Genomic DNA, 24,808 nt, shown 5'->3' on the forward strand with positions numbered 1-24,808 from the left:
CCCACAGCCCACTGGAAGCAGTCACCCAACCGTGCCTGATGTTACAGTTACCCCTCTACGCCTCCCCTCCGATAGCTGTGCCCCACTCTTACCCATCTACTTTGCCTTTTGTGCCATCCAGGACTTCGACTTCAGAGTCATCAGGGAGGCACCAGTTGACGCTGGATTCCTTTGTCTTCCCCGTCTGCCTTGCGGAGTCGTAGACGCTGACTCTGCCAACCTGTGTTGGTATAGATAGAGAGAGAGAGAGAGAGAGAGAGAGAGAGGGAGAGAGATAGCAAAGTTGAATATTCTGTGTGTGTGTAAAGGTAAAGGTAAAGGTATCCCTGACCATTAGGTCCAGTCGCGGACGACTCTGGGGTTGCGGCGCTCATCTCGCTTTACTGGCCGAGGGAGCCAGCGTACAGCTTCCGGGTCATGTGGCCAGCATGACTAAGCCGCTTCTGGCGAACCAGAGCAGCGCACAGAAACGCCGTTTACCTTCCCGCCGGAGTGGTACCTATTTATCTACTTGCACTTTGATGAGCTTTTGAACTGCTAGGTGGGCAGGAGCTGGGACTGAACAACGGGAGCTCAATAACAAACAGTGTATCCAGTGGTTTTAACCAGGACCGAGTTTCAACACTGCGATATATCACCAACTAAACATCATGTTAAGAGTGATATATCACGATCTCTGAAATAAGGATGGACCTAGGTAGAGGCACTGGCTGTCACTTTGCCTCCAACAGCAGAGGTAAGAACATACCCTAGCAATCATTGACAGCCTTATCCTTCACGCATGTATTAATTCTCTTTTAAAGCCATTCAATCTGGTGGCTATTCCAAACCAATCGTCTTCCAAAGCAACTACTCTATTCCAAACTTAAAAATGGAAAGCGTAATGCTGGTGGTCAACAAAAGAGGTTTAAAGACTGTCTCAAGGCAAATTTTAAAAAATGTAGTATAAACACCAACGGTTGGGAAGCACTTGCCTGCGAGCGCTCCAGTTGGAAAACAGCCTTTACCAAAGGTGTCATTGGCTTTGAAGACACTCAAAACTCAGGACGCAAGGGAGAAACGTGCTAAGAGGAAGGCACGCTTGGCAAATCCACACTGTGACCAACTTGTGCCCGGAAACCAATGTCCCCACTGTGGAAGGACGTGTGGATCCAGAACTGTCCTCCAGTTATGGACTCATCATTAAAACCATGTTTATGAAAGAGAAACTTACTTGGCTACGAGTGATCGCCAAAGAAGAAGATGATTATGCCACATCTTGCGACAGCAAACTCAGCAGTCCATTGTGCAGAAGTATGTTATTTTGCCTGTCCTGAATCTTCCAACATTCAGGTTTGTTGGATGGGGCCAGAATCTGAACACTAAGGAGGGAGAAAAGACTCTCCTCCCATCAGTCCAATTTCTCTATAATGTCTCCCACTTACTTGCTTTCCCTCCTCCAAACTAGAATTATAGAATTGTAGCGTTGGAGAGCCATTCCCCAAGGGTCGTCTAGTCCAAACCCCGGCAATGCAGGAATCTCAGCTAGACCATATGTGACAAATATTGCAGCCCCATAGAGAAAAGGTCCAGACACCTATGCTTTGAGCATGACTGAACTATGGGAAGGTGGTATACAAATAATTGATGATGAAGAAGGAGGAGGAAGACAAGGAATTAAAACCGCAATGGGAATCAAACAGCGGTTACCTCCGGGTGATTGACAAAATACGGCTCGGGGAGTCCGGACTGGAATGTGTTGCCATCTCTTGACATGCGGCAGCAGATGGCACGCGTCAAGTGACCTTGACTGTACAAGTAGCCTGGAAAGGGAACACAAAATGAGGTTGATGGCGCAGGCAATTTTATTTTTTAAAAAGGAGCACAGATCAGCTGCTTCATCAACATGAAGGGCACCGCCATCTTTGGAAGGGCTAGCGGCAGCTGCATCTTGACAGGAAGGGCAGAGGTTTAACACAAGCCTTGAGTACTTTGCTGCCTTTAAGACATTTATAGCCAGGGCCTGCTGTGTCCTTGTCATGAGACGGGGGCTTCCAAGGTCCCAAAAGAAGGAGGAGGAGGGGAAAAAACACCCAAATGAACATGCAGCAAAATCCCAACAGCCTCTTTTGCTTCCTATAGAGCAGGGATGGGAAAACTGGGCTGTGTGGATGTACTTGGGTTCCAGTTCCCATCAGCCCCCAGCCAGCAAGGCTAATGGGTGATGGGAGTTGTAGTACAGCAACATTTGGAGAGCCCCACAGGTTCCCCAGCCCCTGCCCTAAGGTGAGTCATTTGTGGCAGAATTGCGTCTCTGTGCTCACCAATTGTGCCCATTATTTTTTAACGACTACTGCTAATCAGATATTTTACTTGTGCTTTGCCATGCCAGGACAGGTTACAACGGTTTAAATGTGCTGCATTAAAACTGGTTAAACCAAAGATTTTTGGGGGTGTCTCTCTCTCTCTCTCTCTCTCTATATATATATATGGACACCCCCCAAAAAAATTTTTTTATACACTACTTAATTTTGATTATCTCTAGGCAGTGTATACCAAGCCCAACAAATACAATCAAGATAAAACCAGTTAACCAACTGTAAAATCAGAAATGGTGTAAGAATGGCTGCTGGGATTTATTATTACTATTATTATTATTATTTTTTAAGTCTCCAGCAGATGCCAAAAAGTTCAACAGGGAAGGGGCATCTCTTCCAGAACTGGGCCCACCATATGGAACGTGCATATGGAACCTAAGTGGCCAGGCAAGGATAGAAGGAATCAAGCACTCCTAAGCTATTCTGGACCAAAGTCATTAAGGATGCTGAAAATTAATGTAGGAACCTTGAACTCAGCTTGGCAGCATCCTGGCAGCCAGGGAAAGGTTTTTGAGCAATGCACTGGCGACAGTCTGCCCCATCAACAATAGGAAATGTTTCTCTGGTGTCAAAGCTGCTGGGGGGGGTGGAGAGAGGTGTGCCTTCTATGTACACGGAAGGCTACACAGCCAAGGCACCAGGGTGCCTCTGCCGGGAGGGAGTTCTACCGCATGGGGCTGACACAGAGAAGGCTCCCCCCTCTCCCGGGCCAACACTGCCCTTCCCCTGCTGATCTTAACACACAAGAGCATGGGTAGGCAAACTATGGCCCGGGGGCCAGATCCGGCCCAATTCCCTTCTAAATCTGGCCCACGGACGGTCCAGGAATCAGCGTGTTTTTACACGAGTAGAATGTGTGCTTTTATTTAAAATGCATCTCTGGGTTATTTGTGGGGCCTGCCTGGTGTTTTTACATGAGTAGAACGTGTGCTTTTATTTAAAATGCATCTCTGGGTTATTTGTGGGGCATAGGAATTCGTTCATATATAGATTGGCCCCCCACAAGGTCTGAGGGACAGGGGACTGGCCCCCTGCTGGAAACGTTTACCCCCAAGAGGGTCTGCATCTCTTTAGCAAAGGAAGCCGGCTTTCAGACATCTTGGAATGGAGTGGGGTAAAGTAATAGGTGCTTTGGGGGGATTATAGCTGAGAAGGCAGGGGAAAAGAGAGATACGAGACCCCCACACCCAGCAACAGGGAGGATGGAGAGATCCCTTACCAAGCGTGACTGAGCGGAGATACACAGGCTGCAGGAAGTGGGAGAGCAGCGCCCCCTGCAGGCCCAACACATTCCAGCGCAGGATTTTGTCGCTGCAGGACATGGTGCGCAGACGCTCGCCGTGCTGGATCCCGTCCCACGTTGGCACGATGTCGCTGGATTCCACCGGGATAGTGCCTTCCCCTGCAGGAAGAGAGGGAACCAGTCGGGAGCTGCCTTTGCTGGAATGGCCCAAAGGCCACACACACACACACACACACACACACACACACACGAGTCCAAGGATGGCTGTCTCCAGCTGCTGCCGCCAGACAGACGCTGCTGGGTCCTCAGAGAGGAGGGCATGGGGGCCAGGGCCTCTTTCAGCACCTGATGTGTTCAAAAGGTATGCCGCCTCTGCACAGAGAGGTTCCATGCAGCTGTTAGGTAAAGGTAAAGGGACCCCTGACCATTAGGTCCAGTCGTGGCCGACTCTGGGGTTGTGGCGCTCATCTCGCTTTATTAGCCAAAGGAGCTGGCATACAGCTTCCAGGTCATGTGGCCAGCATGACTAAGCCACTTCTGGCGAACCAGAGCAGCGCACGGAAATGCCGTTTACCTTCCCGCCGGAGCGGTACCTATTTATATACTTGCACTTTGACATGCTTTTGAACTGCTAGTTTGGCAGGAGCAGGGACCAAGCAACAGGAGCTCACCCCGTCGCGGGGATTCAAACTGCCAACCTTCTGATCGGCAAGTCCCAGGCTCTGTGGTTTAGCCCACAGCGCCACCCGTGTCCCCCATTCAGCTGTTACCGCGGCATAAAACAGGGCACACCCCTCCAGAGTTCCTTGAGTATTTCAGCCAGGCTGAAATAGTGTCCTGGGCAGAGGAGTAGCCAGGGGAGCCTCGCAATGCCAGTAGCAAAACGAACAACTACAGTGGTACCTCAGGTTACATACGCTTCAGGTTACAGACTCTGCTAACCCAGAAATAGTACCTCGGGTTAAGAACTGTGCTTCAGGATGAGAACAGAAATCGTGCTGCAGTGGCGCGGCAGCAGCGAGAGGCCCCATTAGCTAACGTGGTGCTTCAGGTTAAGAACAGTTTCAGGTTAAGAACGGACCTCTGGAACGAATTATGTACTTAACCCGAGTGGTACCTCTGGTTGTGAACGGGATCCGTTCCAGAAGCCCGTTCGCAACCTGAAAAGCCCGCAACGTGAAGCGCTGTATCTGCGCAGGTGCGCGGCGCGATTTGGCGCTTCTGCGCATGTGGCAAAACCCAGAAGTAACCCTTTCCGGTACTTCTGGGTCGCTGCGGGACGCAACCTGAAAAAACGTAACATGAAGCAAACGTAACATGAGGTATGACTGAAAGGGGCCTCTGCCCACGAGACACTGACGCAAAAACCATGCGCAAACACTACGCAACAGAATGAAAAGACCACTATTCCCCCAGCCTTTTCACTCCCCCTTTCCAGAATTGAAAATGGAGATGCTATATGTACCTTTCCTTGCTTAAATGTATCACAAAAAACTTTAATTAAATAACCAATTTAAAAAAAGAGAAAAGGAACAAGCCTATAGCGCAAAAGTGATATTGCAGTTCATCACCCTTCCGTATTGCAACGGGCATTGGGCTGCATACAATGAATAGAAGTTATTGCTGCTACTGGATGGACTGACTGACTCAGTATAAAGCAATTAGAAGGCTGGAAACTGTATCCTAATAAAAACCGCGTACCAGAATACCCGGCTGCACATGTAAAAGCTGAAAAAGGGAAGCAACAAAACCCCAGTCGCCGGGCTCAGTTCCCCTGGTACTCACCGTTTTCAACTTTTGTGCGCAGCTTCCCCTGCTTGGGATTCTCGAAGAGCGGCTGGTGCTGGCCTTCCCCGACTGTGTTGGCCTGGTCGGTGCAGGATTTGTCAAAGAGAGCCCCGTCCCCACAAGGTGCCGTGCTAGGGGGCAGAAGAACAAGGGACACCCTGAACCCGAGAAGCTATTAAGAAATCGGTGTGGGCTGCTTTTCAGCAGGTCCCCCTAAAACAGGGCTCAAGCAAATTCTTAAAACGGCAAATTTAAAAGGCATTGAGCTAAATGGCCCTTCTAGCACCAAGAAGAGAGAAGCTCAAGTCCTACGGCCAAACGCAGAACTGCAGGCCTCTCTATCTGACCCTTGGGCAGTTCCACCTCCCTCACAGAGCTCGCTGGGGGGCAGCAGCCTTGGACAGGGCCTTTTCTGCGGCAGCCCCCAAGCTGCGGAATTCCCTCCCGAGAGAGGTGTGCCTGTCACCTTCACTAACATGGTTTTCATTGTGTGCTACAGACGCACCTCTTTGCCCTGCCCTTTAGACACTTGAACTGTGTGTTTGGGGGGACCCCACCCTGCGACTGCGACTACAATTTGTTCTGAACTGCTCTTTAAATGGGACCTTAAGGGGAGGGGTAGGAAATAAAATCAACGTCACACTGTCTGCCTGCTGTGAGGAACATTTATTTACCCCTGCCCAACTCTCCCCTTTGCTGTTTTTGGGGTTCCCCGCCAGCTCTTTCCCCGTGTTGCATTCAACATCCCCTGCAAAACGCAGCACAATCAGGCACACACACCCCTCAGCCATCATGCACCGCTGTACGCGGGTCAGGCCCCGGCTGGTGCTCACCTGATGTACAGGTGAAAAGTGATGTCGTCTTTGATCTTCAGCTTGCCATCCTCCAGGGGCTGGAAGATGCTGTCTTCGGGTGCCAAGGGGTCAAACTTCATGAGCTCTGTGTAGAGGAACCTGGAATAACACCACCACAATGTGAAGCAGTGCCTGGGTCAACCTTCTTGGCCTTGGGACCCCATTCTGCGTACGTTTACTTGGGCGTAAAGCCCCCCACAGCAAGGCTGCCCCCCCCCATGTAGGACTGTAATGTTTAATCAATCACTTGTTTAGCTTTCCTCCCCCCCCCCCCCGCTCCTTGTTTAACTGCTTTTTAAACAGGTTTGTCGTTTTGAAATTTTAATGCAGGCTTGGGGAGGCTCTGGTGGCCTCGAAAGTGGGATGTGTTAAAATCTAAATAAATGATGAAAAGGTGCTTCAAGCCATCAGGAAGCAGTTTATAAAACACGCGTGCAACTATTTCATGGTGTTAGGGTTTTACTGTATATTTCATCATTTTAAGGTATCATTATTCATACTTGCCAGTCACCACCCTGTAAAGAGGGGTAGACGGCGAAAGAGAAAAGGGGTGCCTCACCCTCCACAAGCCTCTCTGTCCCCCCCCCAAATATTTTATCTCTCCACAGAAAAAAACAAGTTCCTCGCCCCTGTGTGATGCAGATAAAGGTTGCCATCATTAAATACTCCATTCATTCACATTATCGCTCACAACCACCTGCAAGGTTGGACCAGTGCCTAGTATTCTGTCCTTGAAGAGGGGCTGGGCACTCAACACATGCCCCATTCTGGGCAGAGCTCTTCTGAATGGCCTTGCTTGGCTTCCCGCTTCCGCCTCCTCACCTTATGAAACCCCTCCTGGAAATGATCTCCGCATGGCAGTCATTGACCGTCTCCCCTTTCAGGCTCAGCTCCTCCCCTTTCACACAGCGATTCCCTGAGAGGCAAGGAGGAGAAAGAAAGAAAGAAAGCGGTCAGGAAAACACTGCATTAACAGACCCCACACGAAGGGCTTGGTGTGGACAAAAGGAGAGCCGAATTTGTTTATTTCCAGGTTGTTGTTGTGGTTTTTTTTTTTAACAACAGACCAAGGAACCCTTGGCGGTTTGCTGGGACAAAGAGTTGTCACTCGCGAGCCATCACTGAATTTGAGCCTGCTGTAGAACCTAATGCCGTGCTACGGCTTACGTAACGCACTCCACAAATCCACCTTGAAAAGGTGCACGATATGGACTGCGCTTGCAAAGCCGTGTTTTACAATGAGAGCAAATCTATACGGATTGGCCTTCTGCAGCAGCTGAATTGCATTCCGATTGCTCTAGCCCCCTTGATTACTTACTTATTTATTAAACGAAAAGACAGCTGAGACTAGTTTCCATTTTCATTCTGGGTTTGATTTTAAAACCCTCTTTGTGGAAGAAAAACCACCCAAAACGTAGGGCACTTATTCCCAGAGGAATACACAGCCAGTGGTTTGTACAGGGTTTTCCCTGGCACCCATAAGCCCTTCCATGCGCTGCCCCTGGGGTCGCGAGATGAGTGCGGCTGCCCTTTCCCCCACTGAAAAGGACATGGAACTGAAGGAGGAAGTTGGAAGAGTGATAACTCTTCCCCATTTCCTCTTTCAGCTTTATGGGCTTTTCAAAGCTCATATTAATTCTGCTGGATCTGATTTCACTCCAGATTCCATTAATAGAACAGCAACAAGAAGGCAGGGTGCCTGCTTACTCCATTTCTACCTGGCTTTGGGGGGAACCCGTGGTCAGGGATAATTGGAATTGTAGTCCCAAAACCACCGGAGACCCAAGTTTGGGAAACACCAGTTTAGAGTCACTTAGGTAAAGGTAAAGGGTAAAGGGACCCCTGACCATTAGGTCCAGTCGCAGACGACTCTGGGTTTGTGGCGCTCATCTTGCTTTATTGGCCAAGGGAGCCGGCGTACAGCTTCCGGGTCATGTGGCCAGCATGACGAAGCCGCTTCTGGCAAACCAGAGCAGCGCACGGAAACGCCGCTTACCTTCCCACTGGAGTGGTACCTATTTATCTACTTGCACTTTGACATGCTTTTGAACTGCTAGGTTGGCAGGAGCTGGGACCGAGCAACGGGAGCTCATCCCGTCGTGGGGATTGAAACCGCCGACCTTCTGATCAGCAAGCCCTAGGCTCTGTGGTTTAGACCACAGCGCCACCCGCGTCCCTTAGCCATGGCTAAACAGAGCTTTTAAGCGAGATTCTTCCCAGCTCCGATATGAGCAATCCCCCTGCCCGGACCAGCAGTGTCTCTTACCTGTTCCGATGCTCACCACGACCCCCAGGCCCTCTTGCCCTCGCCTCATGATGATGGCGGCCAGGATCTTGCGCCCGAGCAAGCTGTGCTGGATACGCGCGGTCAGGGTGTTGAACCGCTGGTGGCTCAGCATAGCGATCTGGTCGTGGAGCGTGCTTCCGCTCACGGGGAGCTGCGAGGTGGAAGAAGAAGAAGGGGAGGCCGGGAGTTTTCACAGCCGAAGAACAAGGCCCAGGTGAGAGGGCAGAGAAGCAAACTGCAAGGAAGCCCCTCCAGACATCGCTGTACTTCAACTCCCATCAGCCCCAGCAAGAATGGCCAATGGCTCGGGGTGATGGGAGCGGTAGTTCAGCAACATCTATGGGTCCAAGGTCTTCCCATACCCGAGACGGCTCATTAACAGCGAAAGGAGAAGCGAGCGAGGGTGGTGGCAGTGTTACCTCTGTGATGGTCAGCCCTTCGGAGTTCTCCGCCTTCTCCGTCTCCCCGATCAGAACCCGGAGCGCCGCGTCGGCAGCCTCCTGCTTGCCTTGCTTCTTGCTGTGCGCCGTGACGGCCGGGAACCAGCGGCCGCCCACTTTGGCTTGGAAGACGAATCTGCCAGGAGGAAGAAAGCCAGGGGAAGGTGCAGGTTCAGTAACCGAGGGGCCCTGGGTGAGGTTGGCGCTATCAAATCAAGAGCCCCAGCAGGAAAACAGTGCACAGGCAGAGAGCTTGAGAGAGTTGGAAAGGTCAGAAAGAACGCAGAAAGCTTGAGTAAAGTCCAAAAAGTGACTGGCTGGGTCCTAACCCCCCCCCACCTTGTTCTGTTTTTAAGATTAGCCTGCTAAGAGGCTGCTGGACTTCCACCAAACAGGCTGGATCGCTACATCTCTCCGAAGGGGACACCTGAGGGTGTCCAGGTGTGGCTGGGTTCCCAATGGCCAAGCCGATTGGGACGGATAGGTGTTGGAATCCGGACCTCATCTGGAGGGCCTCAACAGGTGCCTCATCCTCAGCTTACAGTCCAGGGCAACCATGTGGTAAATAATAATCGTAATAATAATTCAATTTCTTGCCATAATGTCCCAGGGCAGGTTATAACGATGTAAAATGCAATATTAAAAACAGTTTGGGAACCAATTATAGCCACAAGGACAGAGCAGGGCATATTAACAGAAGAAAGTGAATCGAGAAACGTTCTTGTAACAGGGGCATCCTAGAAAGCTGGATGTAAAAGGACTTCTTCAGGCAGCAGTGACAGAACTTGCTTCTGCAGGAGGGGGTGACGGCCACTGACTTGGATGGCTTTAGACGAGGATTGGACAAATTAATGCAGGATAAGGTCATCAAAGACCACGATGGCTATTCTCTGCCTCCACAGAGGCACCAGCTGCTGAAAACCACATGAGAGGGTTCCCCCCTCCTTTCTTTCCATTTCCCCCTTTTTCCTTCCATTCCTTTTTATTTTAGATTTTAAAAAGTGTTTCTTTCATTCTGGTGCATTATAAAAACACACCTTGCATTGAGTATGAACTTTCATATATCTGCGGACAAGTATCCAGAAAATAGAAGATGATGATGAGGATGATGATAATACAAGCCATACCTCGGGTTACGGACATTTCAGGTTGTGTTTTTTCAGGTTATGGACGCGCCGAAACCTGGAAGTACCGGAATGGGTTACTTCTAGGTTTCGGCGGCCACACAGAAGCGCTAAATTGCGCTTTGCACAGAAGTGGTGAATCGCAACCTGTGCGTGCGCAGACACGGCGCTGTGGGTTGCGAACGCTGCAGGCTGTGAACATGCCTCCCACACGGATCACGTTCGCAACCCGAGTGTCCACTGTAATAATAATGAAAACCACAAGAGAGTTTCTCCTGTGCTTGGGTCCTGCTTTCGGGCTTTCCCTTGTGGTGTACGGCTGACCACTGTGAGAACAGGAGGCTGGATGAGCAGAGCTGCTGGCCTGATCCTGCAGCGAGAATCTCCTTATGTTTAATGGCCATCCTGCCTAGGGCAGTTCCCTAGTGAACCAGGAGGACTTATCAGCGATGCAGGCGAGCCCTTTCCATTACAGAAGTTCTGTAGCTCAGCAGCGGAGCTCCTGCTTTGCACACAAGACTCCAGTCCCCCCCCCGGGGTCTCTGGTTAAGAGAGATTAAGCAGCAGGGCTTGGGAAAGACCTTTAGACAGAACAGCCCCTGCCAGCCAGAAGGTGACAATCGAATTGGAGACTAAGGGCCTGGGCTTTGTTTTCTATGTTCTGCAAGCAACACAAGGAAAGAACCCTCTGGCTGGCTGGCCAGAGAGCCGCTGCGCCTACTCACTTGGGGTCGTGGGGTGGCCCAGTCTGATTGATCAGCTTGAACTCGGCAGCAAAGCCATTGGCCCGGGCGTACTCCAGGAGGCCACTGACTGGGTTGGAGTTCAGGTACTTAATCAGCTCGCCGACACCCTTAGCGCTCGCGGCTTTTGTCTCTTCCAGAGTTGCAGGCTGGACACCAGGCACATCTGCAGGCTGGTCGCCCTGGGCCTCTGTCTGAAAAAGTCGCCAAGGAAACAAAGAGAGAAAGAGGCTGATGAGGAGGCTGGAACGAGGCCAGGGAGCGCGGCGCACAGAGGAGGCCCGGGAGACCTGTCTCCGTTCTCATTTTCATGGCGTACTGAGCGTTTTTCATATTGTGATTTTATGTTGCAAACCGCCCTGAGATCTATGGGTATGGGGCGGTCTATACCTTTAAGAAACAATAAACAACAAGGATACCTGTTCAGGTAAGGTGCTGGTGTCCCCAGTGAGGCCCCTCATGGCGGCCTCGGCGGCCATCTGCTTCGCTCCCTTCTTGCTGTTCGATACCACGGCAGGGAAGACGCGTTCGCCCACTTTCACGCAGTACTTGAACCTGATCGAAGGAAAAGGGGAAGGCAGGGAGTTCATGGGCTTATTGAGACTGAAGGTAGATCACACAGAAAGTGGTTGCAGCAGGAAGGCAGGTGGGGCCTGGGTCATTTCCAGAACCCCCACGCCCTCTGTACAGAAAAAGGAGAGGAAGCCTGTTGCCCTCCCAAAACCCCCCCATGTTTCTTGATTTCAGTTCCTTTTATACAGACAAGCCACTTTAGACAGTCAGAGCCAATATCTTCCTCTGCATTTTTTGCATAGCCCAGCACACTGCTAAATACTATAACCTAAACCAAGCTAGTCAAATATTATAACCTAGACTGTCCCCCTTTGAGATAACTGCTTTTTTGGGGGGGGGAGAGCAAAGACAAGGCTGATTCCAACCTACCTCAACCTGTGGCCCTCCAAAAATTGGGAGGCCTACAACTACCATTACCCATGACCTGTTTGCCACGCTGGCTGGTGCTGATGGGAGTTGGAGTACAAAACACCTGGAGGGCACCTGCTCGACGAAAGCTGGTTAGTGGGCTGGGTGCTCTCATAACCTTTGGCCTCCAGATGTGGCTGAGCTACAGTCCCCATCATCCCTGCCCATGAGTCATGCTGGCTAGAACTGATAAGAAATGTGACACAGCCACATCTGGAAGGCCAAAGGCTTTCCACACCTGCCCTAGTGAATGCAGGGGGGCTTAGGAGAGGCACTTAAAAGAGATCTCCAAGAATGTTTTTGATCTTTAGCAGTGAGCCCTGAGAGCTTTGTATCTCGCACAGTCAAGAAACGGAACCCAGGGCAAAAAAACCAGAAACATTTTTGTTAGGGATTGTAGGACAAGACCTGGCAAGAAAAATAAAGAACTTATTAATGTATGCTACAACAGCGGCCGGAGTCTTTGTTAGCACGAGGATGGAAGAATGAGGAAATCCCAACGAAAGGACAGTGGCAAGAAAAATTGATGAGCTATGCGGAATTGGCAAAACTGACATATAAACTGCGTGAAAAGGACAACAGTGACTTCAAGGAAGAATGGGAACTTTCTACAAATTACTTTAAAAGACAACAAAATGATCTGGACTCCTTGGCAGGTTTTGAATAGACAGCTACAAATTTATTAGTTAAACACATGATGGATAAATCAAGGATATGTACGATTTTATAATACGCAGAGAATAATATGTGCAAAGAAATCAGAGAGGGGAGCTGAGGGAAGTCCTTGGTGGGGGGGGGGGGATAATGTAATTGATTATGTGGATTGATATTTTGTTATGCTGAAATTGTTTAATAAAAATGCTTTAAAAAAAAAAGAAATAAAGAGAAACCAGGGCACTGCTGAACCTCAACCTGCACTGGCTGCGGCCGAGAGCAGCAGGCAGCAGCAGAAGAACCCACATGGCCATGTCTTGGCTTGCCTTTCGCTTGGAGCACAAGGAGAAAAGAGATGTTTTCCCGGTGGTGATGATGTGCGTGTGCGAACATCCTCAGGGACTCTTGCAATAAATAAACAAGCCCTCCCTCCACCCTCACCCACCCCCATAAAGAAAGGTGGTGCCTGTGTCCCCGTCTATTCCCCAGAGAGCAACAGCTTATTATTATTATTATTATTATTATTATTATTATTATTATTATTATGGTGCTGGAGGAGACTCTTGAGAGTCCCATGGACTGCAAGAAGATCAAACCACTCCATTCTGAAGGAAATCAGCCCTGAGTGCTCACTGGAAGGACAGATCCTGAAGCTGAGGCTCCAATACTTTGGCCACCTCATGAGAAGAGAAGACTCCCTGGAAAAGACCCTGGTGTTGGGAAAGATGGAGGGCACAAGGAGAAGGGGCCGACAGAGGACGAGATGGTGGGACAGTGTTCTCGAAGCTACCAGCATGAGTTTGACCAACCTGCGGGAGGCAGTGGAAGACAGGAGTGCCTGGCGTGCTCTGGTCCATGGGGTCACGAAGAGTCAGACACGACTAAATGACTAAACAACAACAACAAATAATGTGTCCTTGACCTCTGCTTCTTCCACCTACTGGTCATTGGTAAAATCAGCCACGTTTTTAAAAGTAGTTACATAGAAACAAACAACCTTGATCTATTCAGGAATGGGGAAACTGTGGCCTTCTAGACGCCACTGGACTCTGGTTTCCATCATCCCTGACCACTGGTCAGGCAAGATGGCACTGAGTTCAGCAACAAGTGAGAGCTGGACCACAAAGAAGGCTGATGGCCGAATAATTGATGCTTTTGAATTATGGCGCTGGAGGAGACTCTTGAGAGTCCCATGGACTGCAAGAAGATCAAACCTCTCCATTCTCAATGAAATCAGCCCTGAGTGCTCACTGGAAGGACAGATCCTGAAGCTGAGGCTCCAGTACTTTGGCCACCAAAGATGGTGGGACAGTGTTCTCAAAGCTACCAGCATGAGTTTGACCAAACTGCAGGAGGCAGTGGAAGACAGGAGTGCCTGGCGTGCTCTAGTCCATGGGGTCACGAAGAGTCGGACACGACTAAACAACAACAACAGGGCCTCGCCAGGCTGCGAGCTTCACACACTTCCAAACGCGAGTCGGGACCTACTTGGGATCGTGGGGAGGGCCATCTTGAGAGAGCAGCTGGAACTCGCAGATGCTCCCCGACTTCTGTGCGTATTCCATCAGGGCGCTGACAGGGTTCTTCCCAGAAAGCACGTTCAGCTGTTGCGTTGTAGACAAAGCCTCTGACTCTGTCTGCTCAGGCTGGGGAGGGAAGGAAGGGAGAGAGGAGGAAATAAAGAAGGGGTTGTACCAGGACGCTGCAGAGTGGGGCTCTTTCTGCTGTTTTGTTTCAGTATCTCTCTCACTGAAGCGCCATGTTGGTTTGGCAACTCGGGGTGGGGGTGGGGGCACCAATGGGAAATTATGCTCCTGGTGTCCAGAAGAGGAAATAATAATAATAATAATAATAATAATAATAATAATAATAATAATATTTATTTATACCCCGCCCTCCCCGGCCAGAGCCAGGCTCAGGGCAGCTAACACTAGTAAAATTACAGTAAAAAACAAAAACAAAAAAGCACAATTTAAAATACAGGTTAAAATGCAATTTAAAATGCAAATGAAAGGATGGCTGTAAAAACCAGCTGACCACCACTCTCAACAAATCTTTCACTGACCCCAACGTCTCCCCAGAGGCAAAAATTTGGCTCACAGGGCTGCAGTTTCGGGCCCCCTAGCCTGGGGGAGACCCTCCCCTACTGACTAGCCTGTTGCAGAACCTCAGGGGCTCATGGATAATTTCCCAGGTGGTGGGGGATAGAGTACAGCAGGGGCGGGCAGACATCAGGGAAGGCAGATCTACTTTGCTGTTTATTACAACCCCACGATCTGCCAACCAAAGTCAGGTGCGAAAGACCAACAGTGAAGAATTAAAAGGACAGGGTGCCTCTGGCCTCATGCTCATGACCTAAGGATCTATTTTCAACAGTACTGAACTCTGCTAAAAATTCTTTCACACTCGAGTCCATACCTGGCTAGCTTTCTTCATTTTTTCAGCCTAATTTAAGGAGGTGGAGGGGAAATCATTTTGCTGTGTGTTTTTTTTTTTTTTTTGACCAATTAAACTTTTTATTGCACTAGCCATAGGCCATGGATGGCATCATTCAGAAGGGGAGCAAAAACAAAAACAAAAAACCATAAAAATCATTGGGCACCACACATACAATAAAACCACGGTCATAGCTACTAAAATTATTTGTTGCATTAAATAGAATAGAATAGCAGAAGATTCTCAGGTAAGATGTGCCAAATTAAATATCTGAATCCCCTTTGCAGTTGTTATTTTGCTGTTGTTATCACTAAGCAACACCCTTTCTGGGCTAACCTTGATGGCTCTGTTCTCCACTGACAGAGGCAGCATTCCCTACAATCGACTAAAAGGTGTGTACAGTGGTGCCCCGCAAGACGAACACCTCGCAAGACGGAAAACCCGCTAGACGAAAGGGTTTTCCGTTTTGGAGGCGCTTCGCAAAACGAATTTCCCTATGGGCTTGCTTTGCAAGACAAAAATGTCTTGCGAGTTCCTGCGGTGTTTTTCCCCTTTTCCCCCCTTTTCCTAAACCGCTAATCCGCTTATCAGCTGATCCGCTGATAAGCCGCTTAACAGCTGATCGCTAAAAGCCGCTAAACCGCTAATAGTGCTAATCCGCTAAGCCGTCAATGGGCTTGCTTCGCAAGACGAAAAAACTGCTATACAAAGAGCCTCACGGAACGGATTAATTTCGTCTTGCGCGGCACCACTGTATATACCACAGTTTCTCAAGAAACATCAAAATGGTTTACAAAAACCATTAAGAAACAAAAACCATTACCCCCCCCCCCAAAAAACCCTAACACAGATCTACCACCCAATTATTACAATTCAACAACAAGCAGAAAAAGCTGGGCCACTTCCATTGTGAGAAAATATATCGATATGGAAATCGGATTGTGGTGGAGCCGCTTTTCACAGGACTGGCAGCTCCAGAGAGCTCCACTTTCGGCCCCTGCCTGCTACTGGGGTGGGGTGGGGAGCCGCTCTCACCAGTTCTGCTTCGCTGAGAGAACTGTCCTCATATAAGGATTTCTCCAGCTCCATGCCGTCCTCCCCTTCGTGCTCGACTTCGCGCAAGAGGATCTTCATGGCGTGGGCGGCCGCTTCCTGCTTGGCCAACTTCTTGCTGCCTGCTTCCGCTGGGGGGAACCGGCGACCGTCGATCACCGCCTGGAATTTAAACCTTGACCAAAACACACAAGGTACACAACGGTGAGGATGCGTGCTAATCCGTGAATCTGGTGCCATTATTTATCACATTTATCTCCAAGGAGCTTCAAGGCAGTGTGTGTGTGCCCCTCGCCCGACACCCAATTTATCCTCGCAGTGATAACCACACAGTTAGGCCTGGAGAGTGTGTGATTAGCCCAGCGGACATCCCAGATGAGCACGGATTTGAGCCTCGGCTTCTTTGGTCCCAAGTCTGATGCTGACAACTACAGAACACTGGTTCTCCTTTCCAAGCCCTCTGCCTCTGCAAATAGGTTTTCTTAGGAAGGAGCTATTGACGCGGGTGGCGCTGTGGGTTAAACCACAGAGCCTAGGACTTGCCGATCAGAAGGTCGGTGGTTCGAATCCCCACGATGGGGTGAGCTCCCATTGCTCGGTCCCTGCTCCTGTCAACCTAGCAGTCTGAAAGCACGTCAAAGTGCAAGTAGATAAATAGGAACCACTCTGGCAGGAAGGTAAACGGCGTTTCCGTGAGCTGCTCTGGTTCGCCAGAAGCGGCTTAGTCATGCTGGCCACATGACCCAGAAGCTGTACGCCGGCTCCCTCGGCCAATAAAGCGAGATGAGCGCCGCAACCCCAGAGTCGGTCACGACTGGACCTAATGGTCTGGGGTCCCTTTACCTTTTTATTGGTGCAGCACTTACACCAGGGGTGGCAGAACCAGCACTCGAGCATTGGCCATGCTGGCCAAGGCTGTGGGGAGCTGGGAGTCCCAATGAAAGCTGGAAGGCCAGAGATGTCCCCCACCACTGTCTTGCGCCTTTAGAGAACTACTTCCTCCTTGCCTGATCTGTGGGCACAGCAAAGATTGTGGGGCATGCTCTAAAAGCTTGCTAGCCAGCTAGGCCTCTCTGTTCTAAGGAACAGGACCCTTAGAAGAAACCCAGCACTCTTCTGTGGCTGTGCACTGCCAAGATGAAGAGGCTGCCAGGTGAATCATAGAATCGTAAAGTTGGAAGAGGCCCCCCCAAAGCTCATCTACCCAACCCGCCGCAATGTAGAAATATCAACATGCGGTTCCCCCGTCCAATTTGAAACCATACTGGACCCTGCTTTGAGAAGGAGGCTAGCAGTTCTCTTTCAGGGAAGCTGGACTGCCATTGCAGATTTTCTCTTTGGAGGAAGCCCCATCCCACCCCAAAAACTAAAACTCCCAAGGAACCCAGTTTCAAACTGTGGCAGCAGTACAAGGAAGACAAGGAAGAAAAAAGCCCGGGTTTATGGTGGCGGGTGCTTGTTGGGCATGAGTAGGGAAACTAATCGCCTTCTCAATCCGGCCCGCGGACGGTCAGGGAATCAGTGTGTTTTTACATGAGTAGAATGTGTCCTTTTATTTAAAATGCATCTCTGGGTTATTTGTAGGGCATAGGAATTCGTTCATTTCCCCCCCAAAACTGAGGGACAGTGGACCGGCCCCCTGCTGAAAAAGTTTGCTGACCCCTGTGGTTGGGGCTTGTAGGGCCGAAGGTAGGGAGCCCAGCAGTAGGTGGCGCCACCCAATTCCTGCTTTGCCACAGCCACCCTCCCTGCTGAGTTCTACAAGGGCAACACTGAGGCTAAGTGGGAGGAAGCCGGATGCAAAAAAGAGGGGCAGGCAGGTGGGAGCTGGCTGAGGGGGCAGAATGAGGTTGGCAGGGCAAAGCCCCATACGTTCAAGTGGACCAGCCTCCACTGGCCCAGGTAGCAACAGACACTACAGAGCCAAACACCCCCATAGTGGTTTCAAGCTCCCCATCCTCACAGCTTGTCTTTCCCCGCTTCCTTTGCTTGGGAAGAATCTGCTCTCATGGGAAAAAAGTAGGCCAATTTTCCTGTCTAGCGGGTCTATTGATGTACCAGAGGGTGGCACACACACTCTGCTGGTGCCTAGAAAAGGCAACGAGTGAGACAGAAAGAGACTCGTGTGTGTGTGTGTGTGTTTCTAAAAACACAGTGGCTATAAAGAGCAGCCAAGCAAGAACGTAAAAATAAAATCCAACCCACCCAACTGTTCAGAGTGATGCGCCAGAGGGAGGGAAGAGGAACGCTCTGGGTCCCCCCCCCCCACATGGCAACAGATGCTCCCTGCCAGAAGCAGACAGCGTGGAACTCCTCCAGCCATACAGGAACTTATGGGGCATAATATTTGCCTAGTGCAAAACTACTAATTAGCCACACAGCGGGCTTACCCCCTCCCCCCTTTGGAACTGCAGCTGAAGATTCGCTATTCTAAAGCCGAGGTGGAGGACCTCAGGCTTGGGGGCCAAATGTCACCCTCCAGGCCTCTCTATCTGCCCCCCAGGGCACCTCCCAGGCTACATCCCCCTCCCCAGGCTGACCCCCACCCACCCCTTCCATGCACCCTCTTCAAGTGCTTTTGTCAAGACAGAATGTGCCTTTGAACTTCAACAACGCCTCTTGCTCGCCTGGATGAGGTGGGTAGGTGGGTGCAGAAACACCCCGATTTTTGCATGCCTTTTTCCTGCTCACTTTCACCTCTGGCTTCACCCACTTCTTGCTTGTGGCCCCAGGATGGCTGCCCATGGTGCAATGTGGCCCCCTCGGGCTGAAAAAGAGATTCCCCACCCTCCGCTCTAAAGGGGAGCGCAGAGCTCATGCCAAGCACCGCTTTTCAAATTTGGAGAGAGAGAGAGAGAGAGAGAGGAGAAATACATTCACCATGCAGGTGGTTTGGTTCTCCATTTTACTCTCGCTTAGCTAAGTCTTCCTCCTTCCCCCTGAGGCTTTCCCTGCCTGGCAGTGGGAAGCAATTCTTAAATTGCAAGTGGCTGTTTTGCAGGCCTGAAGGAGGAGAGGTAGCAAGCAGAAACGAAACCTTCCTATTGCTGACCATTCATGCTCGTTCCTCTGTCCTGCACTCCCCAACTTCAGAGCCGTGAAGGCGGAAACCGATCGTCACACACGATGATCAGGGTTTCGACACCAGCATCTCAGCGTTATGTGGAGTTTTTAAAAGACGGCGAGTCCTTGCTCCACAGAGCTTACTAACTAAATTTAGACGGACTTACGTTATTAGATTATTCAGCAGAGATTGCTGTGTCATCACTCGAATTGCTAATATAAGAAGAATGTGTTTTGTAAAAGAAAGAAAGAAAGAAAGAAAGAAAGAAAGAAAGAACAGAGATTCCTGCATTTAAAGTGTTAAAACAAACAGTCTTTCTTTCCTTTTTAAGGAAAGCCTTGAAATATATCTCATCTGCCTGCTTATTAAGAGGCTTTTGTAACCTACGGGGCAGAGTAATACGCAAAAGCGGTTGTGAAAGGAAGGGGGGCAACACACAATCTTAAACCAGTTGCAATCACACTAGCATTTTAACCAATTCACATCTCTCGCTTTATAGAAAACTGCTCTTTTTAATGTCTGCAGTGACTTGTACAAGCCGAGGCAAATGCATTGAAACGTAACCTGAGCAAAAGTAATCCCCTTCTCCAACAACCTATCCTTTCGGAGAAAACTTTTCTTTTTAACGTATTTGCCAATGACCTGCACAGTCCGAGACAAATGCATAAACACTGAGCAAGCACAATCCCCGTCCCTGGTAAGAACAACCCCCTCCCCAGAAAGCGCTCCCTCTCTCCCTCTCCTCTCTTACCGTGGCTCGTGTGACGGCCCGCTCTGCTTCAGCAAAACGAACTCGCAATGCTGGTACGTGTACTGGGTGTATTCGATCAAGCCGCTGACAGGGTTCTTCTTCTGGCATGCCATGAGCTTCTCCAAGGGAGTGCACAGGAAGGCCGTGTCGAACTGGGCCGCATAGCTGGGGGAGAGCGGGGACTCCATGATGCACCGGGACTCCTCGTCCTGGTTGTTGATGGCATTCAGGTCCTCCGGGATGTCGTCGGTGGCCCACTTGCCGTTCTCAAAGTTGTCGTAGTTGGGGAACCAGTGGTACCGGGGCCGCTTGCGAGGAGGGGGGGCTGCCGCCCGGGGAGAGCAAGCGTCTCCCTGCTCCACTGGCTCCGACGACACCTGCTGCCCGTTCTCGACGTTCTCCTCCTCACTCTCTAGAAGCGGCGGCGGCGGCGGTGGAGGAGGAGGCGGGGAAGGGGAAGGAAGAGGAGGAGCTGGCAAGCTGGCAGGCAGCTCCGGTTCCGCACATGGGGTCGGAGGCTCGGGGTCTGGTTTTGGAGCAGGGGCGGCCATTTCCCTGACCTCTTCCGCCTTCTGCTTGTTCTGCATCCTCTTGCGCTTGTTGTCTGTGAGGGACCACTTGGGGGGGTTGGCGTTCTCCTTGCACACCTCCCCCAGCTTCTCCAAGGACAGCAGGGTGGAGTTCACGTTCCGGGCCTTAGAGAGGCCGATGTTTTTGGCAAGGTCGTGTGCTGTCGAGTCCGCGACGCTGAACAGGTAGTTGCAGATCTTCTCCCTGACCTCGGCCATGGCGGCGGAATCGGGATAGTCCTCTGGGTCAGAGGCAGAGCTCTCTTCTCCTCCTCCTCCTCCAACCCCAGGAACTGGGAATCGGCCCTGGCCCCTCTGGCCGGCGGAGTTCCCTTCTCTCAATGCTCCCTGGGGCCTAGGGCTGTCTGCTAGCCTCCACAACGGAGGGTGCTCCCCGATTTTGCACAACTGCCCTCGCGTAAGAAGCCTGTAGAGATGATGATTGACCTCCTTCTTCTGCACTTCGAGTTTACGAGCAAGGCAGCGGGCAGATTCGGCCTCCCCAGGTCGGAGCTGCCCCAAGATCTCCAAGAGCCGCTGTTCAACTCCTTGGCCGGAGAGCGTCAGGTGCCGTAAGTCTGTGATGAGCCCTTCAACTTCCCTCCTTGTACTGCCGCTGTACCTCGGCCGGGGGGGCTGGGGAAGCTGCTTCTGCTCCTGCCAGCTACTGTTGCAGGGAAGCCTCCTGGCTGCGCCCCAACTGCTGTGCTGGGAGCTCTGGGGAGGTGAGAAGGTGCCTGGACCTCGGCGGTAGCCCTGGTACAGTTGGGGTCGCTGCGCCCGGGGCTGCCACAGCGGGGCTTCGGCGAGCTGCCCGTTTAGGAAGAGGACCTGCCGCTGCCGAAAATCCTCGCCTCCCTGCGGGACAAGAGGACCGTTAAAGAAAGCTGGGTTAGAGAGGCCGCTATGTTTTGGGGGCACCTGATCTGAACCTCTGCCTCGAGTGACACCTCTGCTCATAGCGTGCTGCTGGAGCGCAGGGCAGGGGGCGGGCACATGTGCACCAGACGAGAGGCAGCTGCGGCTTGCTCTCACGGGGGCTGCTGCGCAGAGGCCTGGCAAAGAGAAAACAAGAGAACAGGGCACGTTTCAGACCTTGGATACACGCTCGGGGGAGCCGACGCAGTTCTACCGAAACCAGTCCCTCTGCCCCAGCTCCCAAAAGACAACACCTGACGACGGACAGAGGCTCCCGTCAGATAGAGTGGACGCCTCCTGTACAGCTCCTGAAGATCTGCACTCCCTTATCAGAGGAGGAGACTGGCTTAAGGCACTGAAGTCAGCGGAGATCTACAGATGAGCCTGGGATGGAGAATGAGTCTCCCAAACACGGTTCAACGCAAGGTATGTTCAGCTTGATTCAGGGTTTCTTGGGCAACCAAGGGAGAGTTGCGCGACTTTACTTCCCAGCACATAGTAAAAGAGATCCAGGGGGAAAGAACGGAAGCACTTCTTCCATCAGTTCAGAGTTAAACTATGGAATCCACTCCCCCAGGTGGCAGTGATAGACAAATTCAGGGAGAACGAGGCCATCAGTGGCTGCTAAGCCGGTCAGAGGCAGCATGCTCTGAGTTAACAGTTGCTGGAAACTGCAGGTGCAGAGCTTTGCTAATGCACTGCTTGTGGGTTTCTCATTTACATCTGTTCGGACACGGTGTGAACAGACCAGGCAGGCCACTCTGAGCTCTCCTCATGTTCTTAAAAGGAAAACCACCCCATAGTCCACCTTTCCCTGTACAGCCATATTGCCTGCGTTTGTGGTGATATGGTTGGGGCCAGGTTAAGAGTAGCTTCAGAGCAGAATGGCAATTCCTAGGAGACCTTTAGAAAATAGTCAAGAGGAACAACCCTGGGGCAGAGTTAAGATTCCAGATACCAGGATGAAATACTTGTAAACCAAAATGGGATTTTCCCCAGTCTATACATATGTGAGATTTTTGTCATTAAACCCAGCTGCAAATTGGGTTTGTCAGCAGAGTCTGTTTACATGGTTTCAGAGTCTATTTGGCTCAGTACAGCTGTAAAACTGACCACCACCTGGCCTTCAAAACTCTTCTCTCCAAAAGGCAGATTTGGAAAAATCTGACTGATGCTGGAGAGCCAAACTTTTTTTTAATAAAAACAGCCACCTTGTTCTAACCCACAGAACCAACATAAGAGTTACATCTTCCCTTCAGTCGATGAAAAAGAAATCCTTAAGAGGGGTAGCCATGTTAAGGCAATCCCAGCCGGGTCTATCCGAAAGCAAACTGAGTTCAACAGAACTTGCTCCCAAGAAAGTGCTAGCAGGACTGCAGCCTGGCAATGCAATCCTTTTACATTCCTAGATGTACAGGGTCACATTCAGCACGCCCCACCAAGTTCACAGGGGCTTCGTCACCAGGAAAGCAGGTACAGTATTGTGGCTTCAGTTTGTCACAGCACCCACGCACAAAGAGAGAGACCTGTGGTGTTTTCAGACTCACAAATTTACTACGGTATGGAGCCATGGGGTGGGTTATCTTTCAAGGCACCACAAGACTCTTTCTGTAGCAACCAAATTAAGCGTCTTCTGCTCTCTGGGAGAACAGGAAGTTGCTTTATGAGAAGTCAGAACATTGGTCCAGCTAGCTCAGTAATGCCTACACTGACTGGCAGTGGCTCTCTGGGGTTTTCGGCCGTTTTGAAGCCCATAGACAGGGAGCTATATTCCTTTCCAGAATACCCTCTGTTCAAACTTCAACTGCCTCAATCTCAGGACTTACAAGGGAACAAGGAAGGCGGGGGGGGGTTGTTGGTTGGTTGAGGAGCTGCAGAGGGAATTTCAGACATTTCCAGGGGAGGCAACTGGTAAAACAGGTATAGATAAGGGAAACGGGATCGTCTTACCTCTTTTTGTTCCACGCTGGTAAGAACCAGGCATTGCATAGATAGCAAGAAACAAAAAAAGAGGGGGAAAGCTCTGCGAAGAGAAGGCCTTCCCCAGAACAAGGAGGGGGCAAGGCAAGAGGAAAAAGAAGAGGTGTGTGGCCCCCACACTATGAGAGACACAGACCCCCGTGGGTGGTGGGGAAGAAGGAAAGGCTCGCCACAAAGCAAGGACGCTGCAAGAATTACACAAACACCCCACTATCCTCCTCCCTTCTCTCTCTCTCCACAGTACAGCAGGCAGGCTGGAATCACTCACTTAATGTAACTGCCAGATAAGTTTCGCTTTCAATTCTCCGGAGGCCCAGCCTCCCTCTATGCTGTTCCGCCCAAGGAGTGTCTAGTTACAGCCAGAGGGATGGACCGGAGGTAAAGGCATTAGCTTTAGGGTAGGGGGGGGGGACTTTAGGTGGGGAGAGAAACCGATGATGAGTGCTTCCTCCCTCTCTCTTGCAAGCTCATTGCAGCATTGCCTAGAAAGGGAAAGCCCCACTGCCACTTACAGGAAAATACTTTTGGTTCCTTTTCATCACAGGCTGGTGGGAGGGACTATTATCTGCGAGGCAGAAGGGAAAAGCACTCACCAGAATCTCATGCTTCTCTAACTGGGAGATTCATTCACTTTTAACTCTTCTTTCCTTTATCCCTTACCCAGAGCTGCCAGACCTCAACTCAGCCTTCTCTGCTCCAACACTGCAACCAAAGGTGTACCAGCTTCCTGCAGTTTGGGGTATCTTCCCACATCTCCTTAACAATACCTTTGGTCATTCCTAAACCAGCCTCAGTACTAAGTTCACACACCTCTATCTGCTTGTTTGTTTCCCTTGCCGAAGGCTCCTGAGACACACATGCATCTGTCCGCAACAGCAACTGCCCATTTGCCTTCATGGAGTTGGCTCTTTTCAGTCATTGCTCACTGCTCAGTAACTTCCAGTACGGAGAGTATTGAAGAACCTGCCTAGTGCAACTCTGTATGAGTGACTGCTCTGGCTTCACCTCCTATGGGTGCGTGTCATCTTGACAAATTGCAATACACACAGCGCTACGATTCTCAGAGTGGTTTAACAACCAATTCCTTTTCCCAGGGAACTCTGGGAGGGGAATATGGGTTTCCTAACTCTCAGCACCCCTAACAAACAACAGTTTCCCAGGATTCTTTAGGGAGAAGCCACAACTGTTTAAATACAGCAGTGCTTTCAATGTATGGTGCAGATGAGGCTTGGATATGACAGAAGAGAAAACTGAATGGAAGTGACATGCACGCCCCCCCCCCCACTATCTCCTCTTAACATAGCCATAGGCCGATCCATCATGCCTACAACTGGACTACAACTCCCATCAGCCAGCATGCTGGGTTAACACACATAATTGATACCTACAGATCTCAGACAGCCAACAGAGCAGAGGCGCCAGGAGCCATCCTAGAACCCCAAGTGAGAAGCATTAAGCGATGCAGGCGCGTAGCTCAAAACCGGGTCAAGGGCAGGTTGCAAATGGCACAGCATAAACTTTCCTCCTCGGATTGGTTAACAGGCTCAGATAACCCGCTCGCCTCTC

At 50.7% G+C, this 24,808-nt stretch overlaps 1 protein-coding gene across 8 annotated transcripts in view; it reads right to left on the reverse strand.

Moving 5' to 3' along the window:
• The window catches only part of ADAR (adenosine deaminase RNA specific), a 39,047-nt gene that overhangs the window by 1,206 nt on the left and 13,033 nt on the right, over window positions 1-24,808 (reverse strand). For 4 of the 8 annotated variants that reach the window (XM_081840850.1, XM_081840853.1, XM_081840851.1 and 1 more), the window contains exons 2-14: window positions 19,776-21,399; window positions 15,943-16,135; window positions 13,960-14,117; window positions 11,256-11,391; window positions 10,819-11,030; window positions 8,949-9,105; window positions 8,509-8,680; window positions 7,065-7,158; window positions 6,222-6,341; window positions 5,386-5,519; window positions 3,577-3,759; window positions 1,690-1,802; window positions 93-220 (exon numbers count right to left, since the gene is read on the reverse strand). In XM_081840850.1, coding sequence (XP_081696976.1) covers window positions 93-220; window positions 1,690-1,802; window positions 3,577-3,759; window positions 5,386-5,519; window positions 6,222-6,341; window positions 7,065-7,158; window positions 8,509-8,680; window positions 8,949-9,105; window positions 10,819-11,030; window positions 11,256-11,391; window positions 13,960-14,117; window positions 15,943-16,135; window positions 19,776-21,304 — 3,329 coding nt within the window. In that variant the 5' untranslated portion in view covers window positions 21,305-21,399. Of the gene's footprint in view, window positions 1-92; window positions 221-1,689; window positions 1,803-3,576; window positions 3,760-5,385; window positions 5,520-6,221; window positions 6,342-7,064; window positions 7,159-8,508; window positions 8,681-8,948; window positions 9,106-10,818; window positions 11,031-11,255; window positions 11,392-13,959; window positions 14,118-15,942; window positions 16,136-19,775; window positions 21,400-23,212; window positions 23,641-24,808 lie in introns of those variants that run through there. The other 4 variants (XM_081840854.1, XM_081840855.1, XM_081840856.1 and 1 more) reach the window with 2 other exon arrangements.

This window comes from Podarcis erhardii (genome assembly GCF_964252035.2).
Source record: "Podarcis erhardii genome assembly, chromosome: 15".
Taxonomy (NCBI): domain Eukaryota; kingdom Metazoa; phylum Chordata; class Lepidosauria; order Squamata; family Lacertidae; genus Podarcis; species Podarcis erhardii.